We start from the raw sequence: 22,500 nt of genomic DNA, 5'->3' as shown, positions 1-22,500 counted from the left end.
TTCAAATTCAACGAGGTGTTCAAGGGAGAACTCTGTTCATTGAGCACGATACTAGACCATGACAAGCTAGGAATACAAAGTAGAGGTCTAGTAAGCTAATCCCTGCTTATTCTAGTAAAAGTAAAAATCATATTACCTTGTAAAGACTGAAAAATCTGGGACAAATGCTAAACTGATGGCATACTGAGACAGACAAAATGGGACTGTCCAAGGCGAATGCTACTCATGGTAACGAAGAGGATGGATAGAGACAGAGTTAGGATCAAGATTTCTCAATCTCCATTTTATGTTATTTCAATTATTATTTATTATTTTATTTTTATTTTTTATTTTATTTATTTTTTTTTTGGAGACAGAGTCCCACTCTGTTGCCCAGGGTGGAGTGCAGTAGTGTAGTGGTACAATCTCTGCTCACTGCAACCTCTGCCTCCTGGGTTCCAGCAATTCTCCCACCTCAGCCTCCTGAGTAGCTGGGATTATAGGCACCTGCCACCACGCCAAGCTACTTTTAAAAAAATTTTAGTAGAGATGGGTTTTGCCATGTTGGCCATGCTGGTCTTGAACTCCTGACCTCAAGTGATCCACCTGCCTCAGCCTCCCAAAGTGCTTGGATTGCAGGCATGAGCCATCGTGCCTAGCCTGTTATTTCAATTTTGAACCATTAAAATGTATTATCTATTTTAAAGTTAGACTAAAAAAAGAAAAAAAGAATAGTGTATAGAATGCCAACATCTGTGGGCATCTGTTTATTAAAAAAAAAGACCTATTTATCTATAATTTACTTTATTTATTTTTTTTTTGAGATGGAGTCTTGCTCTGTCACCCAGTCTGGAGTGCAGTGGTGCAATCTCAGCTCACTGCAACCTCTGTCTCCTGGATTCAAGCGATCCCCCTGCTTCAGGCTCCTGAGTAGCTAGGACTACAGGCATGTGCCACCACGCCTGGCTATTTTTTTTTTTTTTTCGTAGAGACAGGGTTTCACCATATTAGCCTGGTCTTGAACTCCTGAGCTCAGGTAATCCACCTGCCTCAACCTCCCAAATTGCTGGGATTACAGGTATAATTTACTCTTTTTAAACTAGCAGTCTCCAATATTTTTGGCACCAGGGACCGATTTCATGGAAGACAAATTTTCCATGTCCTAGGCAGGGGGATGGTTTGGGGATGATTCAAATGCATTACATTTATTGTGCACTTTATTATTATTACTTTGTGATATATAATGAAATAATTGTACAATTCATCATAATGTAGAGTCAGTGGGAGCCCTGAGCTTGTTTTCCTGCAATTAGACAGTCCTATCTCAGGGGGGATGGAAGACAGTGACAGATCATCAGGCATTAGATTCTCATACGGAGCATACAGCCTAGATCCGTTGAATGCGAAGTTCACAATAGGGTTTGTGCTCCTATGAGAATCTGATGCCGCTGTTGATCTGACAGGAGGTGGAACCAGTGGGAACTCAGGCAGTAATGTTCACTCGTTGGCTGCTTACTTCCTGTTACAGGCCAAGGACCCAGTACTGGTCTGTGGCCCAGGAATTGGGGAACCCTGTTTTTAGTTTTGTTTTGTTTTTTGAGACGGAGTCTTGCTCTGTCACGCTGGAGTGCAGTGGTGTGATGTCAGCTCACTGCAACTTCTGCCTCCTGGGTTCAAGCGATTCTCCTGCCTCAGCCTCCCGAGTAGCTGGGACTACAGGCACACGCCACCATGCCCAGCTAATTTTTGTATTTTTAGTAAAGACAGGGTTTCACCATGTTGGCCAGGATGGTCTCAATCTTTTGACGTCGTGATCTGCCCTCCTTGGCCTCCCAAAGTGCTGGGATTACAGGCATGAGCCACTGCACCCAGCCGGGAACACTGTTTTAAACAATATTCTGAGGCTCTTCATATTTTACTTGTAGTCAGTGAAGAGAAGATCTAAAAATAAGGAAATGCCTTTGTCATTCCAAGTACAAAATTTCTTAGCTTGCCATAAATGAAGAGGGTTAGGATATAAGTCCTCACTTAATGTCATTGATAGGTTCTTGGAAACAGAACTTCAAGTTAAATTGTTTTTTAACAAAACCAATTTTATCATAGGCTTGTGAAAGTTAGAGATACCAGGAAGAAATCACTTTTCTCAGACCCAGGCAAAGTAGGACCAGGAAGGTCTGAAGGAGAGGAGGCTCATGCTTGCATATCTGATATAAGAACTGTTTCCAAGGACTTTCTAAAAATCCTTTCATATCCTTCACAAATCTCCTGCTTTGATAAGGTTTATCACTAGACATTCTTTAGGACTTCAGTAATTCGGTTAAGATGTTCTTGAAAGAACACTTGTATCTCCACCAAGGAACTGACAACTCTGGCTTTGAACCTCTGGAAGTGATGAACTCTGTTTCCAAGCAGCTTATGTAATCTCTTTTTGCTAATAAAAGCTCCCCTCACCCTTCCCTCACTAAATGCACTTGTAGCTTGCCATTTCATGCACTCTAGATTTATTTTTTTCTTTTTTTTTTTTTTTTTTTTTTTGAGACAGAGTCTCACTCTGTCGCCCAGGCTGGACTGCAGTGGCGCAATCTTGGCTGACTGCAATCTCTTTCTCCCAGGTTCAAGCGATTCTCCTGCCTCAGCCTCCCAAGTAGCTGGGATTACAGGCGCATGCCACCATGCCTGGCTAATTTTTTTTTTTGTATTTTTAGTAGAGACGGGGTTTCGCCATGTTGGCCAGGCTGATCTCGAACTCCTGACCTCAGGTGATCTGCCCACCTCAGCCTTTCAAAGTGGTGGGATTACAGGTGTGAGCCACTGCGCCCGGCTGCACTCCAGATTATAATCCTTATTTCTATTCCAGAGTAAACCCAACACCCAACATATTTAGAGATAATTTTTTTCTAGTGTCTTTTTTTTCAGGTTGACCGGGTAATTGATATAAACAAGAGTTAAGTTCCTACAGCATATTTCTGGTCACAAAAACATCAACAAACTTCTAAATAAAGACCCAAAAAGCTTCTAATATTAAACATTGAAATAAATTTGAGCTATACATAAATTTAAGAAAGATTAATAAAAACAGGCTGGACACGGTGGCTCACGCCTGTAATCCTAGCACTTTGGGAGGCCAAGGTGGGCAGATCACCTGAGGTCAGGAGTTCAAAACCAGCCTGGCCAACATTGTGAAACCCAGTCTGTACTAAACATACAAAAAAAATTAGCCGGGCGTAGTGGCACACACCTGTAGTCCCAGCTATGCAGGAGGCTGAGGCAAGAGAATTGCTTGAATCCGGGAGGCGGAGGTTGCAGTGAGCCGAGATTGTGCCACTGCACTCCAGCCTGGATGACAGAGTGAGACTCCATCTCAAAAAAAAAAAAAAAAAGATTAATGAAAACAAGTAGGATAATTATTTGCCTGATTTTTGGTGAATGAATGAGTGATGACTGTCATAGTGGGGTGGGTTAAATTAAGGAATAAATGTTTATAAAGCAAAATTTGTAAGGAATGGCCTCTGCTACCACACAGTTAAAAAACAATCACACATTTGGCAGGCTCACTGAGCAATTTCATTCCTCATTGTTCATTGTCTATTGTCATGCATTTGTATAATTATCATATTCTTTACCAATTTTTATTTTATAATAATTTTTATTCATTTATCCATGCATTGATTTTCTAACCCATTTATTCCAGTTCAGGGTTGTTGGGTGGCTGGAGCCTATCCTGGCAGTTGAGGGTGCAAGGTGGGAGCCAATCCTGGACTGAATGCCATTCCACACACGGCACATGAACTCAGACTGGGACACTTTAGACATGCCAAGGAACCTAACCTGCACATCTTTGGGATGTGGGAGGAGACCAGAGTACCCAGAGAAAACCCACACAGACATGGGGAGAAGGTGCTCTAGAACACACCCCAGCAATGATGTCAGGCCTAGCCCCAGAGGGTGAATGGGAGCAGCTTGCAGGGAAAATGAGAGAGCTGGCTCCCCTCCCGAGCCCCGCTTCTTTTGAGACAGGGTCTCATTCTGTTGACGAGGCTGGAGTGCAGCGGTATCATCATGGGTCACTGCAGGCTTGATCTCCCAGGGTTGGGTGATCCTCCCACCTCAGACTTCCAAGTAGCTGGGACTACAGGCATGTGGCACCATGCCTGGCTAATTTTTTATATTTTTTAATAGAGGTGAGGTCTCACCATGTTGCCCAGGCTGGTCTTGAACTCCTGAACTCAAACGAGGCACCCACTTCAGCATCTCAAAGTGCTGGGATCAGGAGCCACCTGCCTGGCCCTGGCTTCAAAGTGTGACCTTTGAAGGCAAAATGGTAGGTACAATATAAAACACTGCAACAAACCCTGATAATTCCCACGCTTGTCTCTATCCTAAGTCTTGCCCACAAAAGAGAAAACCTATAGCTGACAAAGGTTTGGGAGAGTTCAGCAGGTGTAATCAAAAGAGAGTTTGCAGTCCCCACCAGAAAAGATGTGGGGTCAGATGAGGAGCAGATAAACGAGCACTGCTTTGATGAGTCACTTGCCTAAGTGATGTCACCAGCTGGGTTTTCACTGCCAGAAAATCAGCAGCTGCTGGACTAGAACATTCCACATCGCTGACAACAGCTCTTCTTCCTTCAGAAGTTTGTTTTCTGCCATTCTGCCAGAACACCTAGCATGCTTTCTCTTTTTATGTTATTTATACTAGAAGGTGAGGAACCTGCCTTTATGTTCTGAACTATGCATGATAGAGGACCCAATTAAAAAAAAAACAAAAAACTCTTTCAGAATTCCAAGCCAAAGCTTCAAGGCCAGAAGCAGCTAGATGTAAATAAGGGCAGGGATTTTTTTATGCAGAGAAACAACTCACTTAAGGTCATATAACAAGCCAGTAAAGACAATACATTTTCTTATTCTTAAACTTAGCAATCGTCTCATAAGGCCAATTGGATCCCAGTACTCCTTCATCCAGTGAATTATCAGCGGAGAATCACTTCATTTAGTGACTTGTTCATTTTATTTTATTTTTTTGAGACGGAGTCTCGCTCTGTCACCTCGCCCAGGCTGGAGTGCAGCAGTGCAAATCTCGGCTTACTGCAGCCTCCACCTCCAAGGTTCAAGCAATTCTACTTCAGCCTCCCGAGTAGCTGGGATTACAGGTGTGTTCTGCCACACCTGGCTAATTTTTGTATATTTAGTAGAGATGGGGTTTCACCATGTTGGCCAGGCTGGTCTCGAACTTCTGACCTCAAATGATCCACCTGCCTCAGCCTCCCAAAGTGCTGGAATTACAGGCATGAGCCACTGTGCCTGGCCAACTTGTTCATTTTAAATGTAAGTTGTTTACCTCAAAGGGAAATATGCACCTATTAGGTGATTTTTTTTTTTTTTGAGACGGAGTCTCACTCTGTTGTCCAGGCTGGAATGCAGTGGCACAATCTTGGCTCACTGCAGCCTCCGCCTCCCGGGTTCATGCGATTCTTCTGCCTCAGCTTCCTGAGTAGCTGGGACTATAGGTGCGCGCCACCATGCCTGGCTAATTTTTTTTTTTTTAAAGTTTTAGTAGAGACAGGGTTTCACCATATTGGCCAGGCTGATCTCGAACTCCTGACCTCATGATCCGCCCACCTTGGCCTCCCAAAGTGCTGGGATTATAAACGTGAGCCACGCCTGGCTGAAGACCAAGAATTTTCATTTTACCATTACATGAGATGTACTTATCTGAGTCTGATTAAATGAGGCCTAGAAGAAAGAATGAAATTACTTTTCTTTCTTTTTTTTTTTTTTTTGAGACGGAGTTTCGCTCTTGTTGCCCAGGCTGGAGTGCAATGGTGCGATCTCGGCTCACCACAACCTCCGCCTCCCAGGTTCAAGTGATTCTCCTGCCTCAGCCTCCCTAGTAGCTGGGATTACAGGCATGTGCCACCATGCCCAACTAATTTTGTATTTTTAGTAGAGACGGGGTTTCTCCATGTTGGTCAGTCTGGTCTCAAACTTCTGACCTCAGGTGATCCGCCCTCCTCGGCCTCCCAAAGTGCTGGGATTACAGGCATGAGCCACCGCACCCGGTCTGAAATTACTTTTCAATTTATTTCTGCAAAAGAAAAAAATCTCGGCATGGTATAGTTCAAAAAAAAAAAAATTATTTCTGCCTAAGATTTGTGGGCCTTGTGCACAGCTCAATATAAGACATGTATGTTAGAAAATGCCTCAGGAGGCCAGGCGGGGTGGCTCACGCCTGTAATCCCAGCACTTTGGGAGGCCGAGGCTGGCAGATCATGAGGTCAGGAGTTTGAGACCAGCCTGGCCAACATAGCAAAATCCCGTCTCTACTAAAAATACAAAACTTAGCCAGACATGATGGTGGGCACCTGTAGTCCCAGCTACTCGGGAGGCTGAGGCAGGAGAATCACTTGAACCCCAGGAGCAGAGGTTGCAGTGAGCCGAGATTACGCCACTGCACTCCAGCCTAGGCTACAGAGCTAGACTCCGTCTCAAAAAAAAAAAAAAAAAAGAAAAGAAAGCTTCAGGAAAAATTCATCAGTGTGATCAGTGTGCTCGACATAAATTCATTATCATTTTATTTACTGAGCTAATACAATTTTTTTCAATATATATTAATACATACATAAATGTGATGGTCACTTAACACTGTGAGATTTAAAAAATACTTCATTAAAAAATTACAAAAGGATGCATACTAAATTGTTTAACAGCAGTTATCTTTAAAGAGTAGGTTTGGGGAAAGAAGGCACATTCATTTATTTCTTTACAGAGAATCTATACTGTTCATCTTTGTAAAAATGAGTTGCATTAATTTTGTAATAAAAGAAAGTTTGGAGACTATAACTTCAAAAAAGAAAAGAAATTGCCACCAACTATAAGGGGTACTGAGTAAATGAGGCAAAGGATGGGATGATTTTGAGAGTGTGAGTACAGTCCAGGGCTGCGTGGAGGAATTCCTGGTACAGTCCTGCATGTGAGAAGATGGGGAAGTGTGTGTGAGGGTTGAGTCTAGGGCAATCTCTGTGTTACCCACAGGCTTGAGAGACTTAGTCCATTCTCTCCAACCTCTGTTCTACAAACTGCCAGTGGATTTGTTGTGTCATCTCAGACACACAGCATAGGAGTAAGAAGTTTGTCCTTTCTGTAACAACATGGTGTCAGATAAGAAAGCTAATTTAGATGTATGTTTGCTCTTGTCATTAACTAGTTTGGAGACCTTAATTAGGTCCACTGAGGGGTCTACATAAGGTACCATGGATGTCTAAGATAAGTTAAACATCTGTGTTGTGTAGGGAATATTTCCTTTTCTTTTAAATTTCAATGGGGCTGTCTCTTGTAAGGAGTAAATGTCTGGTTCAGGAACGATGTTGCAAATCAAATTATCTATTGCTCGAATGGAGGCCTGGTTGTAGCTAGGGAGACTAGTTCTTCCTAAAAGCTTTCTCTTCTTTCTCCCAACGCACTAAACTATAAGTCCCACATGAACGACAACCGTATCCTCTACCCTAGTACAATACCTGGAATATAGCAGCTACCCAATAATTAACTGAATGAATTTACAAACGATCTAAGAATGGTTATTAAAAGATTTTGGGGCCGGGCGCGGGGGCTTACGCCTGTAATCCCAGCACTTTGGGAGGCTAAGGCAGGTGGATCACGAGGTCAGGAGTTCAAGACTAGCCTGGCCAACTTGGCAAAACCCCGTCTCTACTAAAAATAAAAAGAAAAAATTAGCTGGGCATGGCGGCGGGTGCCTGTAATCCCAGCTACTCAGGAGGCTGAGGCAGAGAATTGCTTGAACCCGGGAGGTGGAGGTTGCAGTGAGCTGAGATCACGCCACTACGCTCCAGCCTGGGTGACAGAGTGAGACTACGTCTCAAAAAAAAAAAAAAAAAAAGATTTTGGTACTGAAGGTACTTGCGCCAAATCACACTGTTAGTTTAGAACAGAGTCAGGGATAGTCATGACATGAAAAAATACAAAAACTATAAAGGTAATATCCCTTTTCCTCCAGGCATTTGCTCTAATGCAGCTCTTCAGGCTGTAGCCTGGCTGCATCTATTGTTTAAACTTGTACAGTAACAAACTTCACATGAATGTGAAAAATTCAAACCATCTACAGGGTTTCTAGTGAACCAAACCCAGCCTCAGCAGCACTATAGCAGACTAACTCATCAGGGCAAATACTACCTGAGACCTCTGTCAGTTGGCAACTAAGCTAATTCTTCCCGGAACTTTTGTGATTTCTGCAGTTAGTCCCCAAGCATGGTCCTCAAATCAGCAGGATCAGCATTATCTGGGAACTTGTTAGAAATGCAACTTAAGGCTGGGCACGGTAGCTCACGCCTATAATCCCAGCACTTTGGGAGGCCAAGGTGGGTGGATCACCTGAGGTCAGGAGTTTGGGACCAGCCTGGCCAACATGGAGAAACCCTGTCTCTACTAAAAATACAAAAATTAGCTGGGCGCAGTGGCACGTGCCTGTAATCCCAGCTACTCGGGAGGCTGAGGCAGGAGAATCACTTGAACCTGGGAGGTGGAGGTGGCAGTGAGCCGAGATCGCGCCATTGCACTCCAGCCTGGGCAACAAGAGTGAAACTCTGTCTCAAGGGGGGGGAAAAAAAAAAGAAATGCAACTTAACATTCCCTCTAGAACTGCTAAATCAGAAACTCAGTAATCCATGTTTTAACCAGCCCTCTAAGTGACTCTGATGCATGCTAAGGGTTCCTCTGTGCTAGTAAAACCCCAGATTTTCCCAGTGAGGGGCTACTAATATCAATACTCAAGGATTCCATTTACAAACTTTTCTCAAGATGAGTTATTTTAGAGGTTTAAGTGGTAATTTAGGCACAGTGGTTGGGAGGTGAAAGCCATACATTCAAGGAATGTTCTGCTATACTCTTGTTTTCCTCTGGCAGAGATTCCCAACCCTTTTCCCTTCTTTATACCTTAAAATCCCACAGGCCACTGGTTTCACCCCTGACTGTAGACTAGAATCACCTTGGGGAACTCAAAAAGGCAAAGCATTACCAAAAAACTCCATGTCTGTGTCTCAAAGATTGATTCAGTTGGTCTGTGGTGGTGCCTGGGCATCAGTATTCAAAGCTTTCCAGGTGGTTCTGCAGCCAGCATTGAGAACCACTTAAGAGATTGTAGAAGTGGACAATCACAGGAAAGTTACGTATGTTTTGTGTTGGGGGGGCCGGGGCGGTGTGGGCATTTTGTAGCAGGAGCTTCTAATATAAAGAAAATATACGAGAACTAAAGGATTAAGCTATCTATCTATCTATATATATTTTATATATATAAAAAACCATCCCTCATTTTCAGAAAGGCACTATTTACTTATTAGTCTAGTTAGTGGTTCTCAAGAGTGTGATCTAGAATCCCCTAGGGTTGCCCGAGACTCAGGAGCCCAAGAGTTCAAAACTATGTTCATAAGAACATTCGCATTTTCCACTTTCATTCTCTTATAAGTTTACAGTGGAGTTTTCCAGAGGCTAAATGACATTATGATATAATTGCTCTGATAGCTGATGGAATGTGTACTTGTTATTTTTGTCTTGAAAATGTTTCAGCTTCTTGGCCGGCACGGTGGCTCACACCTGTAATCCCAACACTTTGGGAGGCTGAGATGGGTAGATCACGAGGTCAGGAGATTAAGACCATCTTGGCCAACATGGTAATACCCCGTCTCTACTGAAATACAAAAAATTAGCCGGGCGTGGTGGCATGTGCCCGTAATCACAACTACTTGGGAGGCTGAGGCAGGGGAATCGCTTGAACTCGGGAGGCGGAGGTTAAAGTGAGCTGAGATTGCACCGCTGTACTCCAGCCTGGCGACAGAGCAAGACTCCGTCTCAAAAAAAAAAAAAAAAAAAAAAAAAAAAAAAAAAAAGTTTCAGCTTCTAAAATGTAAGTATCTATGGATAAAGCCTAGAAAGATAAAACCTCCTTGGGGGTATTCAGTAAATTTAAGTGTAAAGGGGTTCCTGAGACCAACCTGGCCAGGATAAATGGACACAATTCAGTTTTTTTCTTAAACATTAGGGGAAGAAAAGGCTGGCCTAGTTTACCTCCTAAGCAATTACAATGTTGATAAACAATGAAGGAAGACTTAGCAGTTTCTTTCAAGCCATTGTAAATGATGGAAGAAATTAAGGGAAGCAAGTAGCTGTCTAGGTTATCAACCAAAGCATAAAATTAATTTGCAGTTTTGATTTACTCCACAAATTGCTTACTAGAAAAGGGTTACGGCAACCCAGAAGTTCTAGAACAGGCTATAGTTCAGATGAAATGTGCAATGACTTAAGTCATTTTAAGTGGGAACTCCTGATTCCATACCCATTCGTGAGCCCCAACAGATGGGATTTCCCTCCCCTATCACCTCCTAATTACTTAGAGACACAAGCACAAGATTGTCATTCACTTTTCTGCATACTTTATTTGTTACAAACATACAATTTTTTTTAAATATAGACTGTAAAACTCCATTTGCAAAAGTCTATTGTAAGGAGTGCACACCAGCAGGAAGGATTCTTACATTTTTTTCTCTGTGAGTTTTTCTGTCAGTTTTGCTAGTTAGTGGTAAATACGGGACCCGCCATTTTTACAGACCAGTCTGAAGCTTCTGACTGTATTCACATTGCTCTTTTGAAGCAGCCCTGCTCCTCAAAATTGATCAGAATCTGAGCTTCAACCTACAGGCAGTGAGATCAACAGCCCGTCTGGACTCTGCTTTTGAACGGTTTTCAGGAAGTGTGATTTCTGAATGGGTACTGCACTTCACAGATTTGTTTGAATTGCCCATGCAGCTCTATGTTTGTTAAAGTGCATTCTTCTTTAAAAAATAAGAGGAATAATCTTTATTCTTTAACCAAGGTACTTAAAAAAATGAACTTTTTGGTCTCTCAGCAGATATTCCCAAATTGATCCTATCACTACAAATTTTAGTGTTTTATTTACAGACATTTATAGGGTTACAGGTGGAGGCGACCTTATAAAATTAAAGGTGCAGCTTCTCTTGAAGCAGAAATCAGTTCTACAAATTCATACATAGGAATACACACTTGGTTTACAATGCATAAGCATGTGGGTATTTACACAGAGATTGAAGACATCCCCAAAATACACATTTTAAAGTAATTTCCAACCTAAACTCTAATTGTACATCTAGATCAGGAAGCTGTCTCCTGCTATCAAGATTTGGTTTTAATTCATTCAAATTATTTCTGTAGATTCTCTACTGGCAGGACATCAGTCCCAGCTTTGGAGTGAATAGTCTAAGGAAGCCACTGGTAGATACTATGATTGGCAGTGAAGATTCCTATAGAACGGAAAGTATGTTATCTGGAAACAGAAGACAAATGAATTTTTAAAAATGATCTTGGAAAAACATCTGGATGGAGGCCCAAAATAATAAATCCCTACTATAATTGTTTTAGAACTTCAAAAAAAGAAGTCCAGATACACTGACAATCTTAGTTACTATTCAAATATTGATAAGTCATTGAAAAATAACTCAGATTTACTTGTCTACCGAAACGTGCAAAACCATGGGACATATTTTAAAAGTATGTCCCATACTGACTTAAAGCCAGTTTCTAGACTTTTTGGTCAACCTATTGACTTTTAGAAATTCAGAGAGTAGGCTAGGCGTGATGGCTCATGCCTTTAGTTCCAGCACTTTGGGAGGCTGCGGCAGGCAGATCACTTGAGGTCAGGAGTTTGAGACCAGCCTGGCCAACATGGTGAAACCCCATCTCTACTAAAAATACAAAAAATTAGCTGAGTGTGGTGGTACGTGCTTGTAATCCCACCTACTTGGGAGGCTGAGGCAGGAGAATCGCTTGAGCCCGGGAGGCAAAGGTTGCAGTGAGCTGAGATCAAGCCACTGCACTCACTCCAGCCTGGACGATAAGAGCGAAACTGCACCTCAAAAAAAAAAAAAAAAAAAAGAATCCAGAGAGCTTTTGTACACAGGGATGACATATGTGGGCTGGAAGAAGGTTTATGTCTAATATCTTATCAGTTCAAAATGAAACTCCCAAATTCCTACAAATGTGTTTAATGATATAATCCAGTTCTTCAATTCTCTTGAGACTCTCCCTGCAGTTATGTCTCTGAAAAAGGAATTTAACAGGAGAATAAACAAACCACTCACCATCCTATTTCTAAATATAAAGATTCTTCCAACCAGCCTGATCTTGCAACTCAGGGTTAAGACTGGGGATGAAATATTTGGCTTTAAGAAATAAGAGATGGCCTAAATGGATATTTTGGAAAAAGTTAGCTATTGAAGTGTTATTTAAGGTAAGGGGGAGAAAAGGACAAACTCATGCCTTCTGCAATATCCATCCTAGTGGACAATGAATAGGGCTATTGCTTTCTTTCCAATACTCTGGGCCCACATTTCATCATACTAAAAAGACATAATTAGTTTTCTTACCCATGTCAATGGATATTAGATATAACACAAGGAAAATGAAATTTGCTTCTAGACTCAAAATCTGTTGACACTTAAAGTATAATTATACTTTTTTATTAAACTGTTAGAATCATCTATGGAGAAAAATGAGTTTTAGCTTCCAATAAAGCTCTGCTCTTATTAGAAATCATATTGAGCAGTGAAACTACCAATATGGCAGTTGCTATTCTATTGTTTTAACATGGCTCTACCTATCCCAATTGGAATGTCTAATTCAGAGACATGAGTTAGATTTTCAAATTAAATGATTGTGAATAGAGGTGATTACATTGATGGCATATTCCCTATTTAGGAAATATAAAATACATTCATAAAGGCCTTACTTGGATCAGGGGTACAGATATCAACTGGGAATCTCTAAGGTAATAAGTTTTCATGATGCGATTTTATTTTTTCATTTTCCAAATCTAATTTTCAGTACTGATAATTGGACAATTTTCAAGTAAGAGTCTGTTAAATCCGTCAGTAATAAAACTGAGTTTTAAGACTGAGGGCTGGGAAAGGAGACTTTAAATAGCAAAGTCAGACATATCAAAAGAACTCATTATTCAAGAGTCCAGCTATCTGCTGAAACTTCTGGGGGGCTAATACTTGAAAATCAAGGACTTTGTTTTTTCTAAGTTAAAAATGGGGGAAATGAAGTTATAATCTGCCATTTCCACCTTACATTTGGAATTTATTTATTTATTTTTTGAGACGGAGTCTTGTTCTGTTACCCAGGCTGGAGTGCAATGGCGCGATCTTGGCTCACTGCAACCTCCTGGGTTCAAGTCATTCTCCTGCCTCAGCCTCCCAAGTAGCTGGGACTACAGGCATGCACCACCACGCCCGGCTAATTTTAGTATTTTTAGTAGAGACGGGGTTTCACCATGTTGTCCAGGCTGACCTGAACTGATCCGCCCACCTCAGCCTCCCAGAGTGCTGGGATTACAGGCGTGAGCCACCGCGCCCGGCCACATTTGAAATCTCAAATGGAGCATATGACACATACTTTATTCTTTTTTGTCTATATTTTCTTAAGGTAAATGTGTTTTTTTTTTTTCTTTTTTCTTTTCTACAAACTATCTCCCACCCTCCCCAGCCCCACCCACACACCCATTATCCAGTATACTGAATGGGAGTTGTAACTCTTTAGGAAGACAGCTAATTGATTTACAGTACTCTAAAACCAACCCTGAAAACTGATAATCTCATTCACTTACTATAACTTCAGTGCTGTAGTTGACAGAAAAGAAAAAGTTACCTTAAGGCTCAAGGGAAAGTAACTTATTAAATTGTGAATGCAGCATTGTTTACTCTCCCATCCATTGGAAACTAGCAAAATGCATTCTGGATCAATAATACAAACCTTCTAACATTAGCAAAGATTTCTACTCTTCTTACACAGAGTTAGAACAATATTCATAAGCAATTATCTAAGGGAGCCTGAGAAACTATGATCCACATCACACAAAGATTTCATGTATTTCATGATCAAAAAGTGCTTTATCTTTGAGAAATGTCAGGGTTACAATGGAAATATACAATGTAAAGTCACTTGACATTTTTTCAAGTGAAGTACAAAGTAGAAAAGGAGCAAAAAGATGGAGGCTCTGCTCTCTGAACAGGCCTTATGCATGTGACTTTTAGGGTGTACGAAATTAAAATTGTTTTAAGAATTAAAAATAGTGGGACTTTACACCACTATATTCTAAAACCTGAGATTGGACATCAAAACAGTCAACTTTGTTATTTATCAGAGCAATTCTGATACTTCCTAAAAATATAAGATAACTCAACTGAATTAACTCCAGGGTCAAAAACATTAACTTTCCCCAGTCAAAAAGGAGACCGATCACTAACATTATACCAAGAGTGCTGCAGAAAGACAAACTCTCAGCAAATGAGTCTATATAAGCAAAAAAGTCACTTTTCTCCTTCCCTTTCTCACTGATCAAGGCCACACTATTTTCAAATGAATATCTACTGAGAGATCAGTTGTGCATTGGATAAAGTACCATAATTGGGTTAAAAATGAAAACAAAATTTACAGTGAAGAATACTTATGTGCATGGCTTACACACTCCAGCTTCTCAATTTCATCCACCTCAAGAGCAAGATAGATGCAAAGTCACCTTGTGTAGATTACATTCTACACCCCTGTGAAACCAGTCAAGGTCACATTTAACAAAGCATCTTCAGCAACTACAGTGCCTGAAGTGTGCAGCCGTTTACAGACCACTCAATATGAGGGCATTATTATAACCAGCCTCTTTTGCCCACAACCCTGCATTTTCAGATAAGACAGGATAATTGTTTTGTTTTGAGAAAACTGAAGCTTGAATCTCTTAAAAGACCTGCAATTTACTGCAAAGTAATCCAGAGGTAACAAAGGAAGCAGGAGGTTAATGGCTGCCTGCACCAAAAGCCTCTCAATCATTTTGCAGTAAATAATTATGGAAAGTGATGTGACAAGTAGCCATGTGTGTATCACAGCTACAGTCATTTATACCACCTATATGCCTCCGATAGTTACATAGGGTGTTTGGGTTTTTGGTTTGGTTTTCACTTTGATTTTTGGTGCCATACAGATTTATATTTTGTTCTGTGCAGCATATGCACTGAAAAACTTGCTGCTGTTCCACTTGCTGAAATGATAGGTAGGGACAACAGAAACCAAAACATAGAAGGAAGAGTAGTAGGATCTCTTCACAGATTTTTATTCTTTTGATTCTGTTCCTAAAATTTGGCTTTTCACCTTGTAACTATGGTAGTTTGGGAAACAAACCTTCTAACAATTATCTGAAAAGAAGTTTTAGTTTCCTACTTCTCAGGAATATGACTATTTTGATTAGCTGGGATGTTTGCCAAGCTTAAAAAAAAAGGCTCAAAATCATTCATAGCAACAACTGAAAAACAAAACCAAAAAAATTGGTTGTTTCCCATGTCTGTACAATGCCATTATCTGACTGGAATTAACAAAGACCATTTCCTTTAATAAGCTATTAATAATATTTACGAATGAATCTGTGTTTTGCAGGTTTCTATTGTCCCTAGTGACTGGAGTGAAGATCAGTGAAATGCTACAATTAATCCACAGCCTTCTGCAATCTTCCTGCAGTGGGAAGAGAGGCCATGAACCATCCCTTGCAGGAGAAACAAACCTTAGAGATTGGTTAAGACTTAAAAACCCACCACTATGACATTACCACTTAATCTTACATAGGCAGGTCAAAATTTTAATATAAATTACTTTTGCCAACACATAGCTTATGCATTCTTTGCTCCTTTTTTTGGAGGATTTTCAAATTGATATCTAAAGATTTACATATGATATATTACTGTTACATGGTCTAATGACTAAGAAAATTTCTCTGGTAACCAAAGCTGATGCCATATATGGTAGTGTTCTTGGCATATACTCTATATGCCTCAGACCACTTCCACATTCTTTCTATTCAGCTAATTATAGCTTAGTAGCCACTGGTGAAGGATTGTGAAGACCCTGTCATTTCTACAGAATAGAAAGGCAAGGCTAGTTACTGCAATTCAGCCAAACAAAAAAAAGAATAAACCAACCCCTTGAAAAGGAGAGGTACTGCACCTTTGCAAAATTGAACTGGCTTACTGCAGCTGAGCAACAGAACCACCACTGAAGCAAGAAAACAAGTTGGTCTATACAAGAATTGTACATGGTTTGAAAATGAAAAAGTTACAGCAATCAACTAATAGCTGCAACCTAAATTTTCATTGCTGCCTCAGAGTTGAAACTTAAATAGTTTCTGCAAACCTAATGCTAGCTTCTCAGCTCCTTTACTAAAACTATTTAGGAATTTGTTCTCCGCAGCAAAGAAATAGACACTCAAAACACGTAGGTAAATACAGCAGGACATTATTGAAAACAGCTGCCTTGTAGTACAAAATACAGTACAAGTATACGGATGTCATTAAAACATCAAAAATACTATTGCTCCCATACAATTTAGGAAACATTCTTTGCAACGGAGAAAAATTTAAAAGAAAAGCTTTAAAAAAATCTGTTTAAAAATTCTACTGTGGATGATGAGAGTAGAGAAATAGTCTGAAAAGGGCACCAATGTTTGTGGCTCTTCCACTTTTTTTTAAATCTAAGATCAACAATATTCTGCATCATAATCTTTTTTTTTTAAAAAAGCCTAATTTTATGTACACAATTATTTCCCGCCCTCTCAGCCACAAATACATGAAAACCTTTTTGTATATTACTCATTTCCCAATAAATACAAAAAGATTGTATAGATTGAATAATACCAAAATAAGATAATAAAAAGGATATGCAATAAATTAAAAAGGCAGCTCAAATAAGGGGCAGGCATGCAGTTTAAAAAAAAAAACTAAGATTGTGGAGGTGGGGTTACTTGCCTCCTGGTTGAGAAGGTGTCACACAAAGAATACCTGAAAACTTTGGAAAGAACGTTAGCTCCCATTCAATTCAAAGTTACCTAGGACTATGACATTTCTAGGAATACCTTTTGATGGGGTGGGATTAACTTGATTAGTAAAAATCATTTCTACTGAAAATCCATTTAAAATATAGAAGAGGCGATCCTTGAAAACCCCAACTTTTATTCTTGAAAGACAGCTGGATTAACTGGCAAAAGCCAGTTTGTTGAAATTTCAAGATGGTATAAAAATGCTTCCAGGATATAGTCAGCATATTCACGTTCACTTCAGTTCCATTCACAGATGGATTTCAGCTTCCACCGGGTGCACTGCTTGAATCACTCATCCATCATTTGCCAACTCTGATTGTGAGGTACTGATACAATGGATCAAGTTCTTAAAAATTTTAAAAGAATAAATGATGCTGGAATTCTGGACCTGAGGATCTTTAGTATTTGAACAAATCCACAGATTAAACTGAAGGTAAATTAAGACTTCAGTTTTGGTTATTTCTAACTTTTCCGTGAGGATGTATATCCATTAAAGCTCAGGCTTATAGCCACACTGTTACTTTTGTAGGTAATCTTCAAGTTTTATGGTTTAAAATCCAGCCAACCAGTGGCTGTAACAGCCGAATTAGCCATAATTCACTGGCTCACACAGTGGAGATCTGGCTCTCATTCATACCAAAGCATTTCTTGGTAATGACCTCCATATTTAGAGATCAGGGGAAGAACTTTAGTGAGCAGCAACCAATCCACTCAAACAGTCTGCCTTGTGCTTTATGCCTTTTTCTTGTGCCTACCTCCGCAACCCCCAATGTAAAACTGCTTTTATCTGAAAATTTTTTTGTCAACTTTGAAACTATTTTAGTAACGGATTCTACTCCAAGCATTGCTATCTGAATCCACTGGCATCCTGGAAAACAATTCTGCAAAGAAAAGACATCTGCCCTGGTCCAGGTTCCATGCAAAACCATTTTTAAAAAAAATGGATCCAATTTGGTTCTGTATTCTTAGATGGCTTCTTGGAATCTTATCTTTAACCTGTTCATGATTATCCCAAATCGCATTTCTTTTCGTGAACCTGAACCCTCAGAACTGGGTAATTGTAAACGCCTCTCTTCTCAAGGATTCCATGAAGACCTAGATCCAAAATGCTGTTTTCAATGGAGGTGAAGGGATAGACACTGCAACAGTGAGGCCTAGAGAGATCTTTTATGCCAGATTACCCAGGTGCAACCTAAATGCAACTGTTATCAATGGTCTGGGTAACTTGGACATGTTTCTTGCCCTGGATGTGCAAGGATCTATTCCCTCCAGGGATTATCCTGATGGGTTTAGGAACCTCAGTTGAGAAACAACAGAAGCTGAGACAATTTTACGCAGGTGAGGAGATGCTGTTTTCCTCTTTGCAGGTTGCTGTCAGTTCCTTGGAACTTGACTGCTTTTCTCAAGTTGTCCGTCACTGTTCTCTTTTGATTATTTCTCTTAACTGTATTATGTTTTTTTCCCTCTGCGGCCTCCCTTGCTCCCTCTCCACTAGCTCACTGGGGATGAGCAGGAAAGGGAATTCTCTAGCCAAGGGGATGGTGGTTGGGTGGAGGAGGCCTGTAGGGGAAGCTGCCCGTTTCAATCCTCATCCACCTCCTCACCCTCTGACTCTTCGCCGCCGCCGCTGCCCCCACCACGTCGCTCATAAAGCTTATCCCTCTGTCGTTCCTGGATTTCTTTCATCTCATCCGCATACCGGCAAAAGGCGCCTCCGAACTTGCCCCAGGCTTTGAAGGGCACGGTGATGGCATTGCGGTAGGACGGCTTCACCTCGCTCACTCGCAGAAACACCCCGTATTTGTTGCAGCCCACATCGAAGAAGAAGCGCTTGGAGTCCACGGTGATGGAGGTGCCCTCCGGGAGCTCTCCATACAGGCCGCCCCCTGGGCCCCCGGCGCCGCCTCCCGGGCCGCCTGCCAGCTCGTCGTCCTCGCCTCCGTAGTCGTCTATGAGCTTCGCCAGCGCGTCGCGGAACTCGATGAGGCCCTGCGCAGGCAGCGCGATGGTCTGGCCGCTCTGCAAGCCGCCGGGCCCGGGGCCCGCGCCGAAGCCGCCACCGCCGCGGTTGACCGTTTGGCGGATGCGCAGGAAGCGGCCACGCTGGTTCTCCTTGAGGTCCAGGTAGTACTTGCGGTTCTCACGCACCAGGAATTCGCTCTTGAGCGCGCGCCGCGGCCCGCCGCCCTCCTCGGCGCCCGCAGCCAGCTGCTCGGGGCTGCTAGGGCCCAGCTGCGCGTAGTGTTCTATGAAGTCGCCCAGCGAGTCGCGGAACTCGGCGGCCACCGCCATGGACAGCGTGAGGCGGCTCTTGGAACCGCCCGCGCCCACCTCGGCGATCTTGAGGAAGCGGCCCTTGGCGTTCTGCTTTACATCTAAGTAGAACCGCTTGTTCTGGATGTCCAGCCGCTTCGAGGCCAGCTCCTGCGTCTCCTGCTCGCCGCCGCCGCGGGACGCGGGCTGGAACCCGCCCGGCCCACCGCCGCCGCCGCGCTCGCTGCCGCTGTCGCCGTCCGCCATCTTCTAGGCCGCCGCCTCGCCGCCACCGCCCGCCGCGCTCGCGCCCCCGCCCTCCGCCCTGCGGCTCGCGCTCCGGGGCCCCCCAGCCTCGCCCGCCCGGCTCGCTCACGCGCTCCCGCCGCTCATCGCCGGCCGCCGCCGCCCCCCCATCGCCTCCGCGCCCCGCCCCCGCGATTTCCGTGCAGCCCTAGCCACTTCCGGCGCGCGACTTCCCGTGAAGTCACTCCGTCCCGCCCTCCGCGGCCTCGCGGCCGGAAGCGCCGCGGCGGCGTGGCGCAGAAGGGTGACGTCAGGGGCCGCGCCGGGAGGGCGGCAAGCTGGGAGTAGGCTGGTGTTACTGTTCGGTTTCTAGGCCTGGGGGCTTGCCAGCCTTAGCGTGACTCAGCCGCCCGCTGCGACTGTCTACGCGCCTCTTCCCATGACGCTTTTACTTTACACTCCGGTGTCGTCCACTTCTCTCCTTCTCGCTTCCGGGGCGTTAGCTGAGCATACTCAGGCCCCAGCCTGCCCGCGCTGATTGTGTGCTGGGAACAGAGTTCCAGTCTACACACTGGCGACCGGGGGTAGGGAGAGCCTTTGGAGCACTCGGAAGCGGGTTCTGACCAGCCTGTGGGGTTCCCTAGAGGAGGCATGAGCTGACTCTGAAGGGCAAACTGCAGTTGGCCTGGTAACACTGGAGAAGAGCCTCCCAGCATAGGATACGGCAGTGCAGAGGCACCCAGGGCCTGATGCTGGGAGCTCAGAGCAGCTGGGGGTGTGTATGCCTGAAGAATGGTAGTAGATGACACAGGAGGGTGGATTAGATCAAGGAAAGCCATTTGCAGTGCAGGAGAGTTAGTGCCTACCCCAGAGTCTGGAGCCACCGTATGTGATCAGGTTCACATTTTGGAAAGATCGCTGTGGGAACAACATAGAAGATGATTTAGAATGAGGTTAGATTTGGGATCCAGAGATCAGCTAACTGTCCCCACAGTTAACCATATTAAAGTGGTTAAGGGAATTGACTGCCAATCTTTAGTTTCTTTATCAATAAAGTGAATAATTCCTATGAGGTCTTTTTGTGGTAAGCATTGAGGTGTAACGAGGCAGTATTGGAATAGTGTTAAAAAGTGTAGGCTCTGCAATTGCACTGGGTTTGAATCTGTGACCTTGACCAGTTACTTAATTTTCCAAAGCCAAAATGTCCTCATCCTTAAATTTTTTTTTTTTTTTTTCTCAGTCTTGCTCTGTCACCCAGGCTGGAGTGCAGTGGCGTGATTTCAGCTCATTACACCCTCCACCTCCCGGGTTCAAGCAATTCTCCTACCTCAGCCTCCTGAGTAGCTGGGATTACAGGCAACCGCCACCACACCCGGCTAATTTTTGTATTTTTAGTAGAGACGGTGTTCCACAATGTTGGCCAGGCTGGTCTTGAACTCCTGACCTCAGGTGATCTGCCCGCCTCGGCCTCCCGAAGTGCTGGGATTACAGATGTGAGCCACCACACCCAGCCTAAATGTAGTTATTAATAGATAGTGAATCCAACAATGGACTTGTAAAGAACACTTACAAATAATAAGATAACCCAATAAAAAAGGCGAAAGATTTTAACAGACACTTCGTCAAAAAAGCCAGTAAGCACATGAAACAATGCTCAACATTATTCATCATTAGGGAAATATAAATTAAAGTCAGAATAAAATACCAACTAGAATGGCTAAAATTAAAAAATGTAACATCAAGTGTTGAGAAGGATGTGAAGAAACTGGAACTCTCATACATTGCTAGTAAGGATATAAAATGGTATAAACGCTTTGGGAAACAGTTTGACAGTTTCTTATATACCTTCATAAAATAAGACCCAACATTTCCACTTCTTTTTTTTTTGAGCAGTCTTGCTCTGTTGCCCAGGTTGGAGTGCAGTGGAACGATCTTGGCTCACTGCAACCTCTGCCTCCTGGGTTCAAGCAATTCTCCTGCTTCAGCCTCCTGAGTAGCTGGGACTATAGCCATGCCCAGCTCATTTTTTGTATTTTAGTAGAGATGGGGTTTCACCGTGTTGTTCAGGCTGGTCTCGAACACCTGAGCTCAGGCAATCCACCTGCCTCGGCCTCCCAAAGTGCTAGGATTACAGGCGTGACCCACCGCAGCCAGCCTCCACTTCTAGGTATTTACCCAAGGGAAGTGAAAGTATGTTCACACAGTTTGTATGACCCCATTTATATAAAAGCATATGAAAGAGGAAGGGGTGTATGACCCCATTTATATAAAAGCATATGAAAGAGGAAGGGGTGTGTGTGTGTGTGTGTGTCAGAGAGCAAATCAGTAGTTGCCTGGGCCTGAATATGGAGGGACAGACTGGAAAGGGTAATACAAGGAAACTTTTATGGGTGATGTATTCTGTGTCTTGTTTATGGTAGTGATTTCACAGATTTGCCAAAACTCATTCAAATGTAGTTTATTGTGGAGAAATTAGACCCCAATAAAGTAATTATTATTATTTTGAAAAGACAGGAATCAAAGAGGATGTTGGGGACAACTGCACTAAAAAAAAATACCTTGTAGGGTTGTTGGGCAATAATCCTTGAAACATGTTTAGCATAATGCCTAAATTACAGTGAGTGCTCAATAAATGTGAACTCTGGGGTGCATCCACAAGGGTCAGTAGTAATTAGGTGTGGGAGCTGCCAGCAGATAGGGTGGATTTGACATTAGTTTCCTAGAAGAAGGAGAGTTTAGAGGAAGATACCAAATTTTGGGTCGTGAACAATTCAATCCTTGGAGAGGATTGAGACATTTAAAATCCCTAAGGAAGGAATGCAATGTCAGGCATCACTTGACCTTTGTGAAAGATGTCCACCCAGCTCCTTCTCTGGTTTCCTGCTAACCAACTTTCTGATTTCTCCTCTCTAATGCAACTTCCCTACATAGAGGACCCCAACATTCAGTTTATGAAAAGGACTGTCTCTCTGTTCATTTCTTTTTTTTTTTTTTGAGACAGAGTCTCACTCTGTCACCTGGCTGGAGTGCAGTGGCATGATCTCAGCTTACTGCAACCTCTGTCTCCCGGGTTCAACGGATTCTCCT

The 22,500-nt window shown here is 42.8% G+C and overlaps 1 protein-coding gene across 1 annotated transcript; it reads right to left on the bottom strand.

Moving 5' to 3' along the window:
- Nucleotides 1-10,400: 10,400 nt before the first annotated feature.
- PURB (purine rich element binding protein B) lies at nt 10,401-21,393 on the bottom strand. The gene has a single exon (XM_054493750.2). The coding sequence runs from the start codon at nt 19,432-19,434 to the stop codon at nt 18,496-18,498; it is 939 nt and encodes a 312-aa protein (XP_054349725.1). The 5' UTR covers nt 19,435-21,393; the 3' UTR covers nt 10,401-18,495.
- Nucleotides 21,394-22,500: the final 1,107 nt, after the last annotated feature.

The sequence above is a fragment of the Pongo pygmaeus genome, chromosome 6, assembly GCF_028885625.2.
Source record: "Pongo pygmaeus isolate AG05252 chromosome 6, NHGRI_mPonPyg2-v2.0_pri, whole genome shotgun sequence".
NCBI lineage: Eukaryota > Metazoa > Chordata > Mammalia > Primates > Hominidae > Pongo > Pongo pygmaeus.
This window is presented reverse-complemented; position numbering and strand designations above follow the sequence as displayed.